Source organism: Bombina bombina, chromosome 2, assembly GCF_027579735.1.
Source record: "Bombina bombina isolate aBomBom1 chromosome 2, aBomBom1.pri, whole genome shotgun sequence".
NCBI lineage: Eukaryota > Metazoa > Chordata > Amphibia > Anura > Bombinatoridae > Bombina > Bombina bombina.
In genome coordinates, this window is record NC_069500.1 from 617,220,844 (window position 1) to 617,239,386 (window position 18,543).

The window sequence follows — 18,543 nt, forward strand, 5'->3', positions numbered from 1 at the left end:
TTTATATTTCTTGTTATTTGTTTTACAAGTTTCAGCTAAACATTCTCAAGAGGACTTGCGGGTCCGTAAGGCTCTCGGAATTGTTTCAGTCCTAAACAGCCATCTCTCTGGCTATTCATCTGGGTCAGTGAATTTTGCTGCGTCACTCTCTGTTGCTTCCGATACCCTCGGAAACCTAGAGTATTCCTTCCCACATGGTGGGAAAATAAGGGGGTGTAGCACCTCTTTTCCGCCGGTCGGGGTGGTGTGTCTTTAGGAAATTGTCCTTTTTAGACTTGTTCCTTTAGTGGCTCTCTTCTTCATTGAGACCTTCTTTGACTTTGTCCGTTTCTCCTTGTGGATGGGTCAACTTCAGGGGACTTGGATCCCTTCGGGAGTTAGTTATTCCTTTTTGGGACATTAGACAGTGAGGTCTTTTTGGGCTCTGCATCTCCTTCTTGGGATAGAAGAGGTCCTAGTGGTTTTCCACTCATAGGGTTCGGGTATTGCCGTCCAGGTGGCATCCAAGCCCATGTTTTACTGTCCTCTGATTTTGAATCTGAGGTGATGTGGAGGCTTGATGTTGCTCTGTTCGGGTGACTTGTCCTCACTGTTCCCCTTGTGTATGGAGCTTGTGGCTAACTGGACAGCTAGCTCAGCATACTAATGCTCTGTGGCTACTCTGTACTGTAGCAAACCGAGGGTTGCTAGTTCGATCCCCAGCGAGGTCTACTCAGCCTTCCTCCTTTTGAGGTTGATAAAATGAGCAGCGCCTTGTGTCCCTTAAGGGGGATTAGCCACGCTTTTCATGCACAATTATGTTAATGTTGTTTGGATGTCTGTTAGCACTAGTGTCCTTTTATGGCCATGGCTCTTTGGAGTGTTGAGCTCCTGCAAGGGGTGGTCTCTTCCCTTTGGGTCGGGACGTGCAAGGGCTTCTTGCTCTTGTTATTCGGGTTATTCTGGATTTTTCCCTGGGAGGTCTGTTTTTTTAAATCAGACTAGGGATTTATGTTCCTGGAAGATTTTGGGGGGGCTTCTTGTCCTGATCTCCTGGCTGTTGAGGGTTTTACTCTGGGTTTTTTCTTTGTGGATCCCGCTATGGGATGTTACTGGACCTTATGATCCTAGGACTGTCCTGGGGTTTCCAGTCTCCGGGGTACTTGGGCTTAGCCCTTGTTCTGGCTGTTCTGTTTACAACTTGGTCATATTTACTGAGAGCCGGGGCTCCTTGGGGCTTGTCTTGTGCCGGACGATACGGTTCCCTTGGGACAGCCAACTAATGTGAACTGATGGTGGGCTTTCCTGCCTAGCAAACGGAAGGTTTGCTATTGCTTAGCTGTCACTTTTGCGCCTGGTATGTGTGCTAGCACAATGGTGTTTTAAGGGGTTCTTTCCGTGTTCGTCAGTGATGTGGCCTTGTGTCCTCTTGGTTCTTCCTACGACTTCCTGTCTTATGGTCAGGTGTTTATCGACGCTCTCCTCTTCAGGGGGCTCATTGTCCTCCTTACAGAGGTGTGGTTCCTTTTTTAGGGGCCTCTCCTGTGTTCGGGAGCTTGGAACAGATGTTTTATCTGGTTCAGGGATTGGGCTGCTCTTTGAGTTGTTCCTTTCCATCTGGGGAGTTGTTGGCTCCGCATTGAGACTTAGTCGGGTGGCTTTGCTAGATCTCTTTGGGTCTAACGCCTGATCGATTGTCTTTAGGTTGAAGTGGCTGTGGCCATATATCCGCCCTTTTGGGGGCCGGTCTTGGGGTTCCTTTCTGTTCCCTTGCTTTCATATCTGCTGTTGCTTGGGCTGGTCCGGCTAGGTGTAGGATCTGAGATCTATTGTTAATCCTCGGGTCTTGGGGGTGCCAGTGGACCTTTTTGTTAGAGGTTCTGTGCCTTTTCCCCTTTGAGATCTGTGAGTAGGTCTGGCGGCCTGGATTGCCTGGAGTGTGTCCTCTGCCTTGGAGGTTGGGCAATCTGCTAGTTTGTTTGGCCGGTTTTTCCTTACGGGGAGTGTTTTCTCCATCTCTTCCTACAGATGGCAGCGTGTTACTGGACTCTTCTGAGTTTGCTACTTGTAATTTTTCTGTTTGCTCAGTCTCTAAATTCTGATGTTTTGAGGAGTTTGCCTTCAGCTGTCTTTTCGATGCTGTTGCACGATATTTGGGAGATTTTTCTTCTCCTTGGTGATGCCTGGTTGCTCCTTGTGGGTTGGGCATCGTCTCCCCTTGTTCTCGGGATCCATTCGGGTCTCTGTGGACTTGACCTTCTTTTGAAGGGGGCTTTCCGTTATTGGATTTTGCTGTACCTATTGGGTATCCCTTTGCTTCACCCTTGTCCTCTCCCTTTTGGGGATTTTGGTACTGTACTAGTTAGGGTTGTGTGGGGACCGACTGCTGGGCGACGGTTCTCTTGGAAGAGTGTTGGCTCAGTGAGTCTGCTTTGCGGTCTCTAGTTAGGCCTTCGGACTATCTGCGGGTCAGTGTCCTTGGGGCCTTCTCCTTCTAGTTTTTTTGCCCGGCTCTGAAGAAGCGGGGTTTGATTGGGTTGTGGTTTTTTCAGGCCTGGTGCCCTCAGAATGGGCCGCCTATTGTACCCTCCCATTTTTGCATTCAGTGTCCTCTATAGCTTGGGTATTGTTTTCCCAAAAGTAATGAATGCAGCTATGGACTCTTTCCATCTCAAGAAAAGAAAATTATCAGGTAAGCATAATTTAAGTTTTTTTCTGTAAATATTGCACATGTTCAGTAGGAGCAGTAGCGGACCTACCCAATAGAGGGCCCTGGTGCAAACATTTTTGTTGGGCCCCCCCAAAGGTAACTCAGTAGTAAGTAATAACAATGATTTACAAGCTGCTTTGCATAATGATTTGGGGGATGGATGAATGCACTGACAGACCTGCAACCTGCACTAATAAAAAGCTCTCCTGCATTAGGAGTGTACACATTCTGCACATACCTATGTATACACTGGCTGCTATGCCCCCCCCCCCCAGCACTTGCACCTTGGTGCAACTGCACCAATAGTAGTTCCGCCCTTGAGTAGGAACTGGTGCCTGAGAAAGTGTGTATATGAAAAGATTGTGCATATTTAGATAATGGATGTGAATTGGAATTTTTTTTTTTTTTTAAATGTGCTCTATGAATCATAAAAGTTTAATTTTGACTTAAGTGGACCTTTAAAGCCAATAAGGTAAATGTATGTAGCAGGGTTAGCCTTGAACAGTCTAAAGTTTGCTTTTGCAAGTCTGAGAATTATAAAATACACAATTTTAGAGCTAAATTACATTACAAAAAAAATAATGGTATAACTAAAATATAGTTATATATAGTTTATATATATAAAATATAGCAAAGTTGTTTTTCTGTGCATAACTAGACATTTTATATTAAAATTGCAAGGTGCCCCTTTAAATAATAAGTTTTTAACAAGAATGTAAGGTTAATATAGGAAACACAATGCAAGGATTTTCAATTCAAGGGGGCCTATTTATTAATGTGCGAGCGGACATGATACAATGTAGTGTACCATGTCCGCCGCACATCGATAAATGCCGACAACATACACTGTTGGCATTTATCATTGCACCAGCAGTTCTTGTGAACTGCTTGTGCAGTGCCGCCCCCTGCAGATTCGCAGCCAATCGGCCGCTAGCAGGGGGTATCAATCAACCCAATCGTATTCGATCAGGCTGATTGCTGTCCGCCATCTCAGAGGTGGCGGACGAGTTAAGGAGCAGCGGTCATAGGACCGCTGCTTCATAACTTCTGTTTCCGGGGAGCCTGAAGGCTCGTGCGGAAACAGTGGCATCAAGCTCCATACGGAGCTTGATAAATTGGACCCAAGATCTCTTAAGAATGACAATTAAAATTAAATGGATTTTAGTTTTATTCAAAATATCAATTAAAGCGCTAATACATTCACATTATTACCAATATTTTATTTACTCATTTTCTGTATTTCAAGAAACGTGTCCTAGACTGTACTCTACTGTTTCTTAGAACTTATAACTTGTTTACGTGGTTGGTTAAGTGCTGGATAAAGAAACGTCTATTAAAAGGGTCGATTTCAATCTTAGAGAAAAAAACCTATCTAATGAAAACCATCATTAAAGCTTTTATAGGTAAATCAGTTGCTAGGTTTTTCTAAAGGATTATAAGACATGCAACACATATTCTTTTTATAAATAATACATATGGTGCAGTAGTGTATTTAGTATTTGTGTGGCCATAGTCACTGGGAAATCCAATAACCAAATATTCCCTTAACACATTGCATTTCATTTTCTGATTTTACTGCAAAACAATAACAATGTTTTACAACTTACTGTTTTTGCTTCTTAGAAATATGTTTCCAGAAAACCTGGTCCAGGCCTGCTTCCAACAGGTAAATGATTGCAGGTTATAAAACTACATAGGTATATATGAGTAGGGTACAATTTAAACAATAGTTAATACTAGTATTAACCCACCATACTGTTATCAACCCACCGTACTGTTATCACTTTCGCAGTTAATATATCAGTTCCATAATTGGGTGGGGGGGTGCTCAATGCTTATATATGTGATACTTGTGTAATGGAACAACGAGGCACTATTGATTATACACTGCTCTCAGATGGATTGATTAATGGATATATGATTGAAAGTAAATTTGCCAATTCTCATACTCAGGGGTACCTATTATATATTAGTTAATTTTAAGTCCTGTGGATATTTTAAGAATGATTAAAAGTTAAAGGGACACTGTACCCAATTTTTTTCTTTCCTGATTCAGATAGAGCATGATATTTTAAGCAACTTTCTAATTTACTCCTATTATCACATTTTCTTCATTCTCTTGGTATCTTTATTTGGAATGCAAGAAAGTAAGTTTAGATGCCGGCCCATTTTTGGTGATCAACCTGGGTTGTTCTTGCTGATTGGTGGATAAACTCATCCTCCAATAAAAAAGTGCTGTCCAGAGTTCTGAATAAAAAAAAAGCTTAGATGTCTTCTTTTTAAAATAAAGATAGCAAGAGAACGAAGAAAAATTGATAATAGGAATAAATTAGAAAGTGGCTTAAAATTGCATGCTCTATCTGAATCATGAAAGAAAAAATTTGGGTTCAGTGTCCCTTTAAGTTTTATGGGGATTGCACTTGTGTTTGGGGTTCCTACTTGTATACGATGATTTCATAAGTGAGTGCTCATATAAAATGTTCTTTTTCTTTAGTATTTTGTACAAAAATAGATGCCTTTTCTTTCTATCTATCTGTCTATCTATCTATCTATCTATATATATATATATATATATATATATATATATATATATATACATACCTACACTATATGGCCAAAAGTATGTGGGTACCCCTACTAATCCCTGAGTTCATCAACATGTGCAAAGTGTTAGCTGTAGTGGCGTAAAGCAAGCCATCATTTTACTTTGAAGCAGTGGAAACGTGTCCTCTGGAGTGATGAATCATCTGGCAGTCTGAAGGAAGAATCTGGGTACATCAGATGCCGATAGAACACTACATCCTGGAATGCATAGTGCCTACTTTTAAAATTGGTGGAGGAAAGCTAATGGTCTGGGGCTGTTTTTCAGGGTTTGGTCTATGCCCCTTAGTTCCAGTGAAGGGTAATCTTAATGCTACAGGATTCAAAGACATTTTAGGCGATTTTGGTGTGGAGGAATTTGAGTGGCTCGGACCTCAACACCATAGTACACCTTTTGGGATGAATTGGAACTCCTATTGTAAACCAGATCTTCTTTTCCAACATCAGTGTCTGACCTCATAAATGCTCGTTTGGTTGAATGGGCACAAATTTTCACAGACACACTCCAAAATCTTGTGGATAGCCTTCCCAGAAGAGTGTTGGCTGTCGAACAAGATCATATAGGTGTGATGGTCAGTTTTTCAAATAGTTTTGGCCATAGAGTGTATGTATATATATATATTATTTTGCAGGCATCTAAATATCTATATTTTATTTAATATCTTATGACCTCTTTATAACAGTGGATTTTAGGCCTGCAACACGTAATAATCTCAACTAATAAAATCTTACCAACTGGCCAAAAAGTGTAGAAATTAGGAAGATACATAGGCACATGTCAAAAAACTGGAGGGCAATATTCAGGTGTTTACAGTCTATTGTATAATTTGCTTCATTCCCTTGGTATCTTTTGTTGAAAAGCATACCTAGGTAGGCTCAGGAGCACCAATGCACTACTGGAAGCTAGCTGCTGATTGGTGGCTGCACATATTTTCCTCTTGTTAATGGCTCACTTAATGTGTTCTACTAGCTCACAGTAGGACATTGCTACTCCTTCAAAAAAGGCCCAAAAAAAGTATTCAAAGAGAATAAAGCAAATTTGTTAAAGGGACAGTCTAGTCAAAATGAATCTTTTATGATTCAGATAGGGCATGCAGTTTTAAACTTTCCAACTCACATTTATCATCAAATTTGCTTTGTTCTTTTGTTATTCTTAGTTGAAAGCTAAACCTAGGTAGGCTCATATGCTAATTTCTAAGCCCTTGAAGGCCGCCTCTCATCCAAATGCATTTGACAGTTTTTCACAGCTAGAGGGCATTAGTTCATGTGTGCCATATAGATTACATTGTGCTCACGCCTTAGGAGTTACTTACGAGAGGGCACTGATTGGCTAAGATGCAAGTCTGTCAAAATAACTGAAATAAGGGGAGCAGTCTACAGAGGCTTACATACAAGGTAATCACATAAGGTAAAGTGTATTAATATAACCATGTTGGTTATGCAAAACTGGGGAATAGGTAATACATTTATTATCTATTTTTTTTTAATCAATACAAATTCTGGAGTAGACTGTCCCTTTAATAGAAGTAAATCTGAATTATAAAAGAAACATTTTGGATAAAATGCCAGCAAAATAAAATTGAAAGATGAATAGTCTTCAATAAAATGTTTTCTTTGAAGCATTGTTAATCTGCTGATAAGTATGAAGGTATGTCTGCCTTGGCAATTGTGTAAGCATGCATATTTTCCTGCAGTACAAAACCAAGCGTGAAGAACTAAAACCTTCAAAGGAACCTGACAAGAACAGCACCATAGAAAGAAATTACACCTTAAATTTGACATTGACGGATCAAGAGGTAGAGTGTTGCTGTTATACTTGTTTTTCTATATAGTGTTGTTTAGAGTGTGTGCGTATGTTTTGTTGTTTAGTGTGTGTGTTTGTGTGTATGCTTGTGTGTGTGTAGTTTTGTGTAGTGTGTGTAGTGTTGTGTAGTGTGTGTGTGTGTGTGAGTTTAATGTTGTGTAGTGTGTGTGTATGTAGTGTAGTGTGTGTGTGTGTGTCTGTGTGCCTGTAGTGTTGTGTAGTGTATGTGTAGAGTTGTGTGTGTGTAGTGTTGTGTTGTGTAGTTTTAGTGTAAAACAAAATTGATGTGATATCAACATTTCTTGTGTAGTCAGCTATTTGGGAGCAGGATTCTAGCACACACAGTGATTTTTATATGATTTTATTGAAAGTTTGTTTCCTGAAATGTCAATTAATGATTTTATTTTATTTTTCTTGTGACTATATTTTGACAGTCAAGATAAAAAGTTATGAGTCCATTCAATACAATGCATTACTGCATTCATTAATACATATAGTAAAAAGCTAAACAAAATAAAAATGTCCACTTCAATTTCTGTGGACTAGAAGAAATTTCCAGCCCTAAATATCTTTATATTTATACATATCCAGGAACAGGGTCAATAGGAACATGTCAGTTTAAGAAAAGAGACCTTTTTTGAACACTTTTTTCCACCATGTGCATGATATGGAGAGAGGGAGTAGTGTGGGATTAAAGGGCCAGTTACCCCACCAAATAATGCTATATAACTCTGCACACAGGGCAGAACTATATAACATTAGTCTAGCGCCAGGTTTCTAAAGCAGAGTATTGCAAAGATATTTACCTACGAAAATCTATTTTTCAAAACGCCACTCGTGGCTCTACTGAGTGGGTATTTTTTTTACCTAAGCGCATTGGGCACGCTGTCTAGTCACAGCACGCCCGATCGCGTGATTAAACTAAACGGAGGTCGCTCCCGCTCAGGTATGGTAGCTACATTCAGTTTAATGGCGCGATCGGGCGTGCTGTGACTAGACAGCGTGCCCGATACGCTTAGGTAAAAAAACAAACCTGCTCAGTAGAGCCAGGAGCAGCATTTTGAAAAATAGATTTTCATAGGTAAATATCTTTGCAATACATTAGCGCTAGGCTAATGTTATATAATTCTGCACTGTGTGCAGAATTATATAGCATTATTTGGTGGGGTTACTGGCCCTTTAAAACTAATACTTTACTATTGTAAATGACTGATTAATATGCAGTATAAATCATAGACAATTAACGTCAGGAAAACTGCTTGTTTATAGTGTATGTTCAAAGACTTAGTTTTTGACAAGAAGTGCGGTTACATTTAAATGATTATTTACAAAATATTGTTTGGTTTCAAAAGTAACTCATTTCATTTTTTTTTTTTTTCTCTACAGAACAAAACAAAAGAATTCAAAATAGTTGGCCTGTACACTGATGGTGTGAATGTTTTAGGCCTCATCGTTTTTTGTCTTGTCTTTGGAATTGTTATCGGGAAAATGGGAGAGAAGGGACAAGTGCTTGTTGATTTTTTTAATGCGCTGAATGATGCAACAATGCAGATAGTTCAGATTATCATGTGGTAAGCAGAAACGCGGTACATGCAATAACTAGATAGGGAACAAAAAGATGGTGCTCTCTAAGCAAAAAGAGAATAAGACAATGTAACCTAAAACACACAATAAATAAATATAAATATATAATATATATATACATGAATTACAGGCATTTATAAAACTATCAATTGCATTAATGTCCATAAACTCTAACCTTACACACACACTAAATCTAGAGGAGAAAAAAAACGCAAAAGCCAATAATCTTACCATCCTTGAGGACCATTACTTCCTCAGTCTATGATTGATCCTTGTGCTCTGTTTCTTGAAAGTGTTTTTGCGTAAAAGGATAGTAAACCCAATTTTTTTCTTTCATGATTCAGATAGAGCATGTAATTTTAACTTTCTAATTTACTCCTATTATCAGTTTGTCTGTGTTCTCTTGGTATCTTTATTTGAAAAGCAGGAATGTAAGCTTATGAGCTGGCCCATTTTTGGTTCAGCACCTCGGTAGCGCCTGCTGATTGGTGGCTACATTTTACCCACCAATCAGCAAGCGCTACCCAGGTTCTGAAACAAAAATGGGCCGGCTTATAAGCTTACATGCATGCCTTTCAACTAAAGATATCAAGAGAACAAAGAAAGTTTCATAATAGGAGTAAATTAGAAAGTTGCTTAAAATTGCATGCTCTATCTGAATCATGAAAGAAAAAAATGGGTTTAGTATCCCTTTAATTTATGAATGTTTTAATTAAAAATGGAATAATCCTGATTGGTTAACTAGTTTAGAATTAATCAGAATTATCAGTGGTTGGGCTAACTGTCTAAACTTAGCCCACATATTCTTCTGGTTGCTTAAAAACATTGCCGTTTGCATTTAAAGCAATTTAATCTAAAATCTTGTTATAGCAATCACTTATAATTTATGTTTTAAAGGACCTGCAACCTTATATGCAAATATTTAAAATAATAGTCAACTGTGGGATTCTACCTTTAATTATACTTACAATATGATAATTATGTTAATATTGCTAATCAATATCACGCAATTTACTTCTTGTAAAGACTGTGGAATTTGGTCTATTTTTTATTTATTTTGTATTTATAATTAATGTACATGAAAACAAAATGTTCTATTTGGTTTGCTTTTCATTTTCTGGACCTGTATGTTACCTTGGAATATAAATACATTTAAAAAAATATATATACAGTATATATACTTACAATTAGTGGCTGACGTGGCAGTACAGTTTAGTGTATGTATTTTTTATTAATTTTGCTGCAAAGTATAATGTGTTTTCCTTTGCACATTTTAGGTATATGCCACTTGGTATTTTATTTTTGATTGCTGGGAAGATCATTGAAGTTAATGACTGGGAAATATTTCGCAAGCTTGGCCTTTACATGGCAACAGTGCTCAGTGGGTATGTTTTTTACTATAGAGACATTTAAGTGTAATTACATTAGTTTATAAAAACTTGCTGTTTGTCAAAATGTCATCATGGAAACTGACTTTAAACAAAGTTACTTATGTAGTGCCGCTAATTTAGTAGCTCGTAATGATTTTTTTTTCCACATGTTGATGTTGTGATGGTAATTTGTTACCATTATATAAAAAATAGTTTGCACATGCTATACAGAAAAAAACCCGTATATGTTAAGTAATAAAATAGTGATCGGTCTTGGTGACACATATTATCACACATAGAACACAAAAATACTACTTCTAGCATGTCAGGCTTGTCAGCAGTCAGTCAGCAGTTAATTTACAATGTTGAAAACCTACAAATAGCTACTGAATGGAAGTGTTCTACAACTAAGACATATCAAGTCACTATTTTAGGATGTTAATATTTTCATGTTGACATAATTATAGCAAAGTATAGTTTTGTTATTACAACTAGCTAAGCTAATTGTAGAAAGGTTTATACAATTAAGTGTAGAAGGATTAGCTCCACAATATATATATCATGTAAACTCTGCATTAGGAATCACTTTCATTCATACATAGTTATCTTTATTGGAAAAAATCTCAATCACAACTAGATTCAATCATGCAATAGCTTAGGCTAAATTTAAAAACACTTAAACCAGGTTGGTTTAAATTATACATCCACCGCAGAAATGCCTATAAATAGTAACTATCAGCCAACAGTAAAAATAAAGGTAAGTAAACTAAGCCCTTACAATCCGAGGGTTAGATTTAAGTTTATAATTATACTTATTTTTTAGCTGTAAGGCTGAAGTAATGCTAGTATATCGGTAAGCTAATGTTTGACCATGGTAAGCGATTAAAACTGGGGTCCGACAGGAGTAGCTCTGTCTCTCGTTGTTGTTTGTTTTAATCGCTTACCATGGTCAAACATTAGCTTACCGATATACCAGCATTACTTACTTCAGCCTTACAGCTAAAAATAAGTATAATTATAAACTTAAATCTAGCCCTCGGATTGTAAGGGCTTAGCTTACTTACCTTTATTTTTACTGTTGGCTGATAGTCACTATAATTTAAACCAACCTGGTTCAAGTGTTTTTAAATTTAGCCTAAGCTATTGTATGATTGAATCTAGTTGTGATTGAGATTTTTTCTAATAAAGATAACTATGTATGAATGAAAGTGACTCCTAATGCAGAGTTTACATGATATATATCGTGGAGCTAATCCTTCTACACTTAATTGTATAACCCTTTCTGCAATTAGTTTAGCTAGTTGTGATATTCTACTGTTTAGTCTCTACGACAGGTAATACAGGGAGTGCAGAATTATTAGGCAAATGAGTATTTTGACCACATCATCCTCTTTATGCATGTTGTCTTACTCCAAGCTGTATAGGCTCAAAAGCCTACTACCAATTAAGCATATTAGGTGATGTGCATCTCTGTAATGAGAAGGGGTGTGGTCTAATGACATCAACACCCTATATCAAGTGTGCATAATTATTAGGCAACTTCCTTTCCTTTGGCAAAATGGGTCAAAAAAAGGACTTGACAGGCTCAGAAAAGTCAAAAATAGTGAGATATCTTGCAGAGGGATGCAGCACTCTTAAAATTGCAAAGCTTCTGAAGCGTGATCATCGAACAATCAAGCGTTTCATTCAAAATAGTCAACAGGGTCGCAAGAAGCGTGTGGAAAAACCAAGGCGCAAAATAACTGCCCATGAACTGAGAAAAGTCAAGCGTGCAGCTGCCAAGATGCCACTTGCCACCAGTTTGGCCATATTTCAGAGCTGCAACATCACTGGAGTGCCCAAAAGCACAAGGTGTGCAATACTCAGAGACATGGCCAAGGTACGAAAGGCTGAAAGACGACCACCACTGAACAAGACACACAAGCTGAAACGTCAAGACTGGGCCAAAAAATATCTCAAGACTGATTTTTCTAAGGTTTTATGGACTGATGAAATGAGAGTGAGTCTTGATGGGCCAGATGGATGGGCCCGTGGCTGGATTGGTAAAGGGCAGAGAGCTCCAGTCCGACTCAGACGCCAGCAAGGTGAAGGTGGAGTACTGGTTTGGGCTGGTATCATCAAAGATGAGCTTGTGGGGCCTTTTCGGGTTGAGGATGGAGTCAAGCTCAACTCCCAGTACTACTGCCAGTTTCTGGAAGACACCTTCTTCAAGCAGTGGTACTGGAAGAAGTCTGCATCCTTCAAGAAAAACATGATTTTCATGCAGGACAATGCTCCAACACTCCACAGCGTGGCTGGCAAGAAAGGGTATAAAAGAAGAAAATCTAATGACATGGCCTCCTTGTTCACCTGATCTGAACCCCATTGAGAACCTGTGGTCCATCATCAAATGTGAGATTTACAAGGAGGGAAAACAGTACACCTCTCTGAACAGTGTCTGGGAGGCTGTGGTTGCTGCTGCACGCAATGTTGATGGTGAACAGATCAAAACACTGACAGAATCCATGGATGGCAGGCTTTTGAGTGTCCTTGCAAATAAAGGTGGCTATATTGGTCACTGATTTGTTTTTGTTTTGTTTTTGAATGTCAGAAATGTATATTTGTGAATGTTGAGATGTTATATTGGTTTCACTGGTAAAAATAAATAATTGAAATGGGTATATATTTGTTTTTTGTTAGGTTGCCTAATAATTATGCACAGTAATAGTCACCTGCACACACAGATATCCCCCTAAAATAGCTACAACTAAAAACAAACTAAAAACTACTTCCAAAACTATTCAGCTTTGATATTAATGAGTTTTTTGGGTTCATTGAGAACATGGTTGTTGTTCAATAATAAAATTAATCCTCAAAAATACAACTTGCCTAATAATTCTGCACTCCCTGTAATTCTATTGGTATTCTCAAAGTCATTAACCTATCATTAGAGGCATAATTATACTAGAAATTACCTGCGATTACATAACTCTGCCAACCCCCCCCCCCCTTCCCTGTTCACATAGTTTTGTTATTGATAGATGTTCTGCACATGATCAGATATAGTAAGAGATTGGTTTAGTTTGTATGTGGCCCTGGGACTATTTAGATAAACGCTAAACCTCCCTTTTAGTGGCTTCTCCATTTCATCTACTTTTTATCTACATATAAATAATTATTAATCTATATTCAATATCCCTGTTTCCCTGAGATCTTTGAACAATTGATTTCTCTTACTTTTTCTCCTGTCCCTCATTTGTCTTTCTCTCTATTATTAAAGGCCTTTTTCATTTTTTTACTATCATTTTATTTGATTTTCTATCAAATGGTACATAACTGATTCATATTCATTTATTGCTGTTTAGCTGTATTTACTTGACAGAACTATTTCTATGTTTATATATGTAAGCATATTCTCTCAGAATAACAAGTTATGAATTGATGTTATGTTCTTTTTCAGCCTGGCAATACATTCTATTATTATTTTGCCATTAATTTACCTTTTAATCGTGAGGAAAAATCCTTTTACGTTTGCCATGGGCATGGCTCAAGCTTTACTTACTGCGCTTATGATATCATCAAGGTAAACTATAAGGCTCATTTTACTTTTGTTTATTAAATAATGCTACATAAAACAAGATGGAAGTGGGGAGTCACAGCATGTATTTCATTCAACACCAAAAATATATTTGCTTTTATTCAAGGGTGTTGCCTTTACATCTTTTCCATGCCCATTCCCCAAATCCTCAGCATATGCTAAGCGCAATCCCACCCTAGATTCTATCCCACTAGATATGTTTTCCATAACTCAGTGATATGACTGTCAGTAACACACACAGATAAACAACATAACATCTTTTTTGCCAGTAACATACATAGAGCTGTGATTTAGGTTTTTGACACCAAGTAACACACTCAGATCAATAAATGTACCCTCCTTAGCTCACTGTAACAGAGAAAAACAATGATGTAACCCCTGTGTGCAAAAGAAAAGAGCAACTACTTAATTGTTTTATTGCCAGCAACTTCCAAAGAACAGAGATTTAAACCCCTTGGTAGACAGTAAAACTGAAAGAGTAGTCATTTGACACTTTAGAGCCAGTAACAAACACAGATCATGGATTTTATTCGGATGGCTCATAGAAATACACTGATAACTATTATTTAACTTGTGTCAGTAACACATACAGATTAGTGATTTTACTCCAGTAGCTGCCAGTATCACACATAGTGGTCATTTAACCATTTTTATGCTACTAACACATAAGCCAGTGATTTATTTACTTCAATTGGCTCTTAGTAACATATAACAAATGTTGTCTATGAAGCCCTCTGTGAAATAAAGTGATGGCACTACCAATGCACATTAATGTGGCATATATGCACAGCCTTCTTGGAAAGGCCAACACAATATTTGTAATAGAAGAAGCCTGTTTTAGCATTCCTGATGCTGCTGGTTCTCTTGGGGCTTTTGGAGGTTATTGGTTTACCACATGGTTGATGCTTTACTGCCTGAGGCTCAGGATAATGTTGTTAATTATATATTTCTCTTGTTAAGTGTATTCAGTCCACGGGTCATCATTACTTATGGAATATATTCCCTTCCCAACAGGAAGTTGCAAGAGGATCACCCAAGCAGAGTTGCTATATAGCTCCTCCCCTCACATGTCATATTTAGTCATTCTCTTGCAACTCAACTAGTTAGGAGGTTGTGAGAAGTCTGTGGTGTTTTTATACTTAGTTTATTTCTTCAATCAAAAGTTTGTTATTTTAAATGGCACCGGAGTGTGCTGTTTATTTCTCAGGCAGTGTTTGGAAGAAGAATCTGCCTGCGTTTTCTATGATCTTAGCAGAAGTAACTAAGATCCACTGGCTGTTCTCGCACATTCTGAGGAATGGGGTAACTTTCAGAAAGGGAATAGCGTGCGGGGAATCCTGCAAATGAGGTATGTGCAGTAAATTATTTTTCTAAGGAATGGAATTGACTAAGAAAATACTGCTGATACCAATGTAATGTAAGTAAAGCCTTTATTACAGTGAAAGCGACTGTTAACAGGCTGATTTAAATATATACAGTAAAGTAATTTTCTGAGGAATGGAACTTGACTGAGAAAATGCTATTAATACTGAAGTGATGTTATAAGCCTTAAATGCAGTAGGAGGACTGGTATCAGGCTTATCAATAGAAATTTATACTTCTTAACAAAAGGAGGTTTAAAACGATTTTACTGGCATGTTTGATCTTTTGTGAGGTACTTTGGTGATAAAAACTTATTGGGGCAAAAATTTTTCCACATGGCTGACCTGTTTTTTTCTGCATAGAAACAGTTAACTGAAACTCCCTATGTTGTAATTTTGAGTAGGAGGGGCCTATTTTAGTGCTTTTTTTACGCAGTAAAAATTTAGGCTTAATCTTCCTGCTTCTTCCTGCATGAACCAGGTCGTCTCCAGAGAGCTTAAGGGACTTCAAAAGTCATTTTGAGGGAGGTAATCAGTCACAGCAGACCTGTGACAGTGGTGTTTGGACTGTATTAAAAAAAGTTTTTTTCTGTACTGCTTATAGAAAAACGTTTTGGGTATTAAGGGGTTATTCATCAATTTGCAAGTGGGTGCAATGCTCTGCTAACTTAATACATTTACTGTGAACATTTTGTTGCTGTAACTGATTTGGTTCATTGTTATTTTAAACGGTGACAGTTTTTGGTGCTTCTTAAAGGCACAGTAGCGTTTTTCTTTATTGCTTGTAAAATTATTTACAGTGTTTTCCAAGTCTGCTAGTTTTATTGCTAGTCTGTTTAAACATGTCTGACACAGATGAGTCTCTCTGTTCACTATGTTTAAAGGCCAGTGTGGAGCCCCACAGAAACATGTGTACTAAATGTATTGATTTCACTTTAAATAATAAAGGTCAGTCTTTATCTATAAAGGAATTATCACCAGACAACGAGGGGGAAGTTATGCCGACTAACTCTCCTCACGTGTCAGTACCTTCGCCTCCCGCTCAGGAGGCGCGTGATATTGTGGCGCCTAACGCATCAGGGGCGTCCATACAAATCCCTTTACAAGACATGGCTACTATTATGAATAATACAGTGACAGCAAAAGTCCAGCGCACCCGGCAGCAATGAGACTCAACAATTTGATATGCCTTGATATATACCTTTTATTCTATTACATGTAGATCACAGGGCTAGACAAAGCCAAATATGCCTGATGGCCAAACAGTCCAACACGCTAAAAGAAAGACAGCATATGACAGGCAGCAGTTAGGGAAAAGAGATAATGGTCAGACGCGTTTCCTTATGTTGTTACATAGCAATCCTCAGTGACCATGCCTGTTACCCACAATTCATTGCCTTTTATACACACCTGTGGTGAAATCTTTAGCACTTTGAAAAACCTAATTAGTGAATAGCCAATGAAAAAGGGGGAAATGGAAATGTGAGAACAGGAGATCACTGTGGTAACAGTGCAACAAACATTTACAAGTGTATTGTCCAAAATGTCTAATAACTAATTAAATATACAGCAAAACAAAGCACTACTCCTATCTGCAAAATAGGTCTAATTAATTTAAAAGTGTAATAACTTATACAGGCGTATAAGCATCTAATTTTGCAAAAAATATATATATTTATTAAATAGAGCAGTGCCCCATTAATTAGTGGGATAATGAAAAAATACTAAAGTGTATAAATTAATGCAAAAAGCTGGATTTAGTGAAAAGAGGATATTATAAAAATAATAAAAGTGAATAGAAATTAAAAATCAATAGGTACTAAGAACTCATTGATCTACAAATAGTCTTACATCCCAATCAATGAGTTCTTAGTACCTATTGATTTTTAATTTCTATTCACTTTTATTATTTTTATAATATCCTCTTTTCACTAAATCCAGCTTTTTGCATTAATTTATACACTTTAGTATTTTTTCATTATCCCACTAATTAATGGGGCACTGCTCTATTTAATAAATATATATATTTTTTGCAAAATTAGATGCTTATACGCCTGTATAAGTTATTACACTTTTAAATTAATTAGACCTATTTTGCAGATAGGAGTAGTGCTTTGTTTTGCTGTATATTTAATTAGTTATTAGACATTTTGGACAATACACTTGTAAATGTTTGTTGCACTGTTACCACAGTGATCTCCTGTTCTCACATTTCCATTACCCCCTTTTTCATTGGCTATTCACTAATTAGGTTTTTCAAAGTGCTAAAGATTTCACCACAGGTGTGTATAAAAGGCAATGAATTGTGGGTAACAGGCATGGTCACTGAGGATTGCTATGTAACAACATAAGGAAACGCGTCTGACCATTATCTCTTTTCCCTAACTGCTGCCTGTCATATGCTGTCTTTCTTTTAGCGTGTTGGACTGTTTGGCCATCAGGCATATTTGGCTTTGTCTAGCCCTGTGATCTACATGTAATAGAATAAAAGGTATATATCAAGGCATATCAAATTGTTGAGTCTCATTGCTGCCGGGTGCGCTGGACTTTTGCTGTCACTGTGTTACTTTGGTGGGCGTGGATGGAGCGCTCCTTTTTCCTTTGCACCGGAGCAGATGAGTGAATATACACACGTCATCAGGACGCCTAGCAAGAAAGTGGGTGTGTATACTACGTGAAGAGCGTTACGTGATCGGATTTGACACGCTGCTGTGTCTGAGCGCTTCCCTGGTTGCGAGTATTATGAATAATACCCTGACAGAAGTATTATCTAAATTGCCAGAATTAAGAGGCAAGCGCGATTGCTCTGGGGTAAGAATAGAGCGCGCTGGTGCTACAAGAGCCATGTCCGATACTGCGTCACAGTTTGCAGAACATGAGGACGGAGAGCTTCACTCTGTAGGTGACGGATCTGATCCAGGGAAACCGGATTCAGAAATTTCTAATTTTAAATTTAAGCTTGAGAACCTCCGTGTATTGCTAGGGGAGGTTTTAGCGGCTCTGAATGACTGTAACACAGTTGCTATTCCAGAGAAGTTATGTAGGCTGGACAGATACTATGCAGTACCGGTGTGTACTGATGTTTTTCCTATACCTAAAAGGCTTACAGAAATTATTAGCAAGGAGTGGGATAGACCTGGTGTGCCTTTTTCCCCTCCTCCTATATTTAGAAAAATGTTTCCAATAGACGCCACTACACGGGACTTATGGCAGACGGTCCCTAAGGTGGAGGGAGCAGTTTCTACTTTAGCTAAGCGTACCACTATCCCGGTGGAAGAAAGTTGTGCTTTTTCGGATCCAATGGATAAAAAATTGGAAGGTTACCTTAAGAAAATGTTTGTTCAACAAGGTTTTATCTTACAGCCCCTTGCATGCATTGCGCCTGTCACTGCTGCTGCGGCATTCTGGTTTGAGTCTCTGGAAGAGGCCATTCACTCAGCTCCAATGGATGAAATTATGGACAAGCTTAAAGCACTTAAGCTAGCTAACGCATTTGTTTCTGATGCCATTGTACACTTAACCAAACTAACGGCTAAGAACTCCGGATTTGCCATCCA

At 38.0% G+C, this 18,543-nt stretch overlaps 1 protein-coding gene across 1 annotated transcript in view; it reads left to right on the plus strand.

Annotated features, from left to right (window-relative positions):
- The window catches only part of SLC1A1 (solute carrier family 1 member 1), a 266,144-nt gene that overhangs the window by 206,667 nt on the left and 40,934 nt on the right, over nt 1-18,543 (plus strand). Inside the window, exons 6-10 of the mRNA XM_053702546.1 lie at nt 4,313-4,355; nt 6,985-7,086; nt 8,481-8,665; nt 9,956-10,063; nt 13,488-13,610. Coding sequence (XP_053558521.1) covers nt 4,313-4,355; nt 6,985-7,086; nt 8,481-8,665; nt 9,956-10,063; nt 13,488-13,610 — 561 coding nt within the window. The remainder of the gene's footprint in view (nt 1-4,312; nt 4,356-6,984; nt 7,087-8,480; nt 8,666-9,955; nt 10,064-13,487; nt 13,611-18,543) is intronic.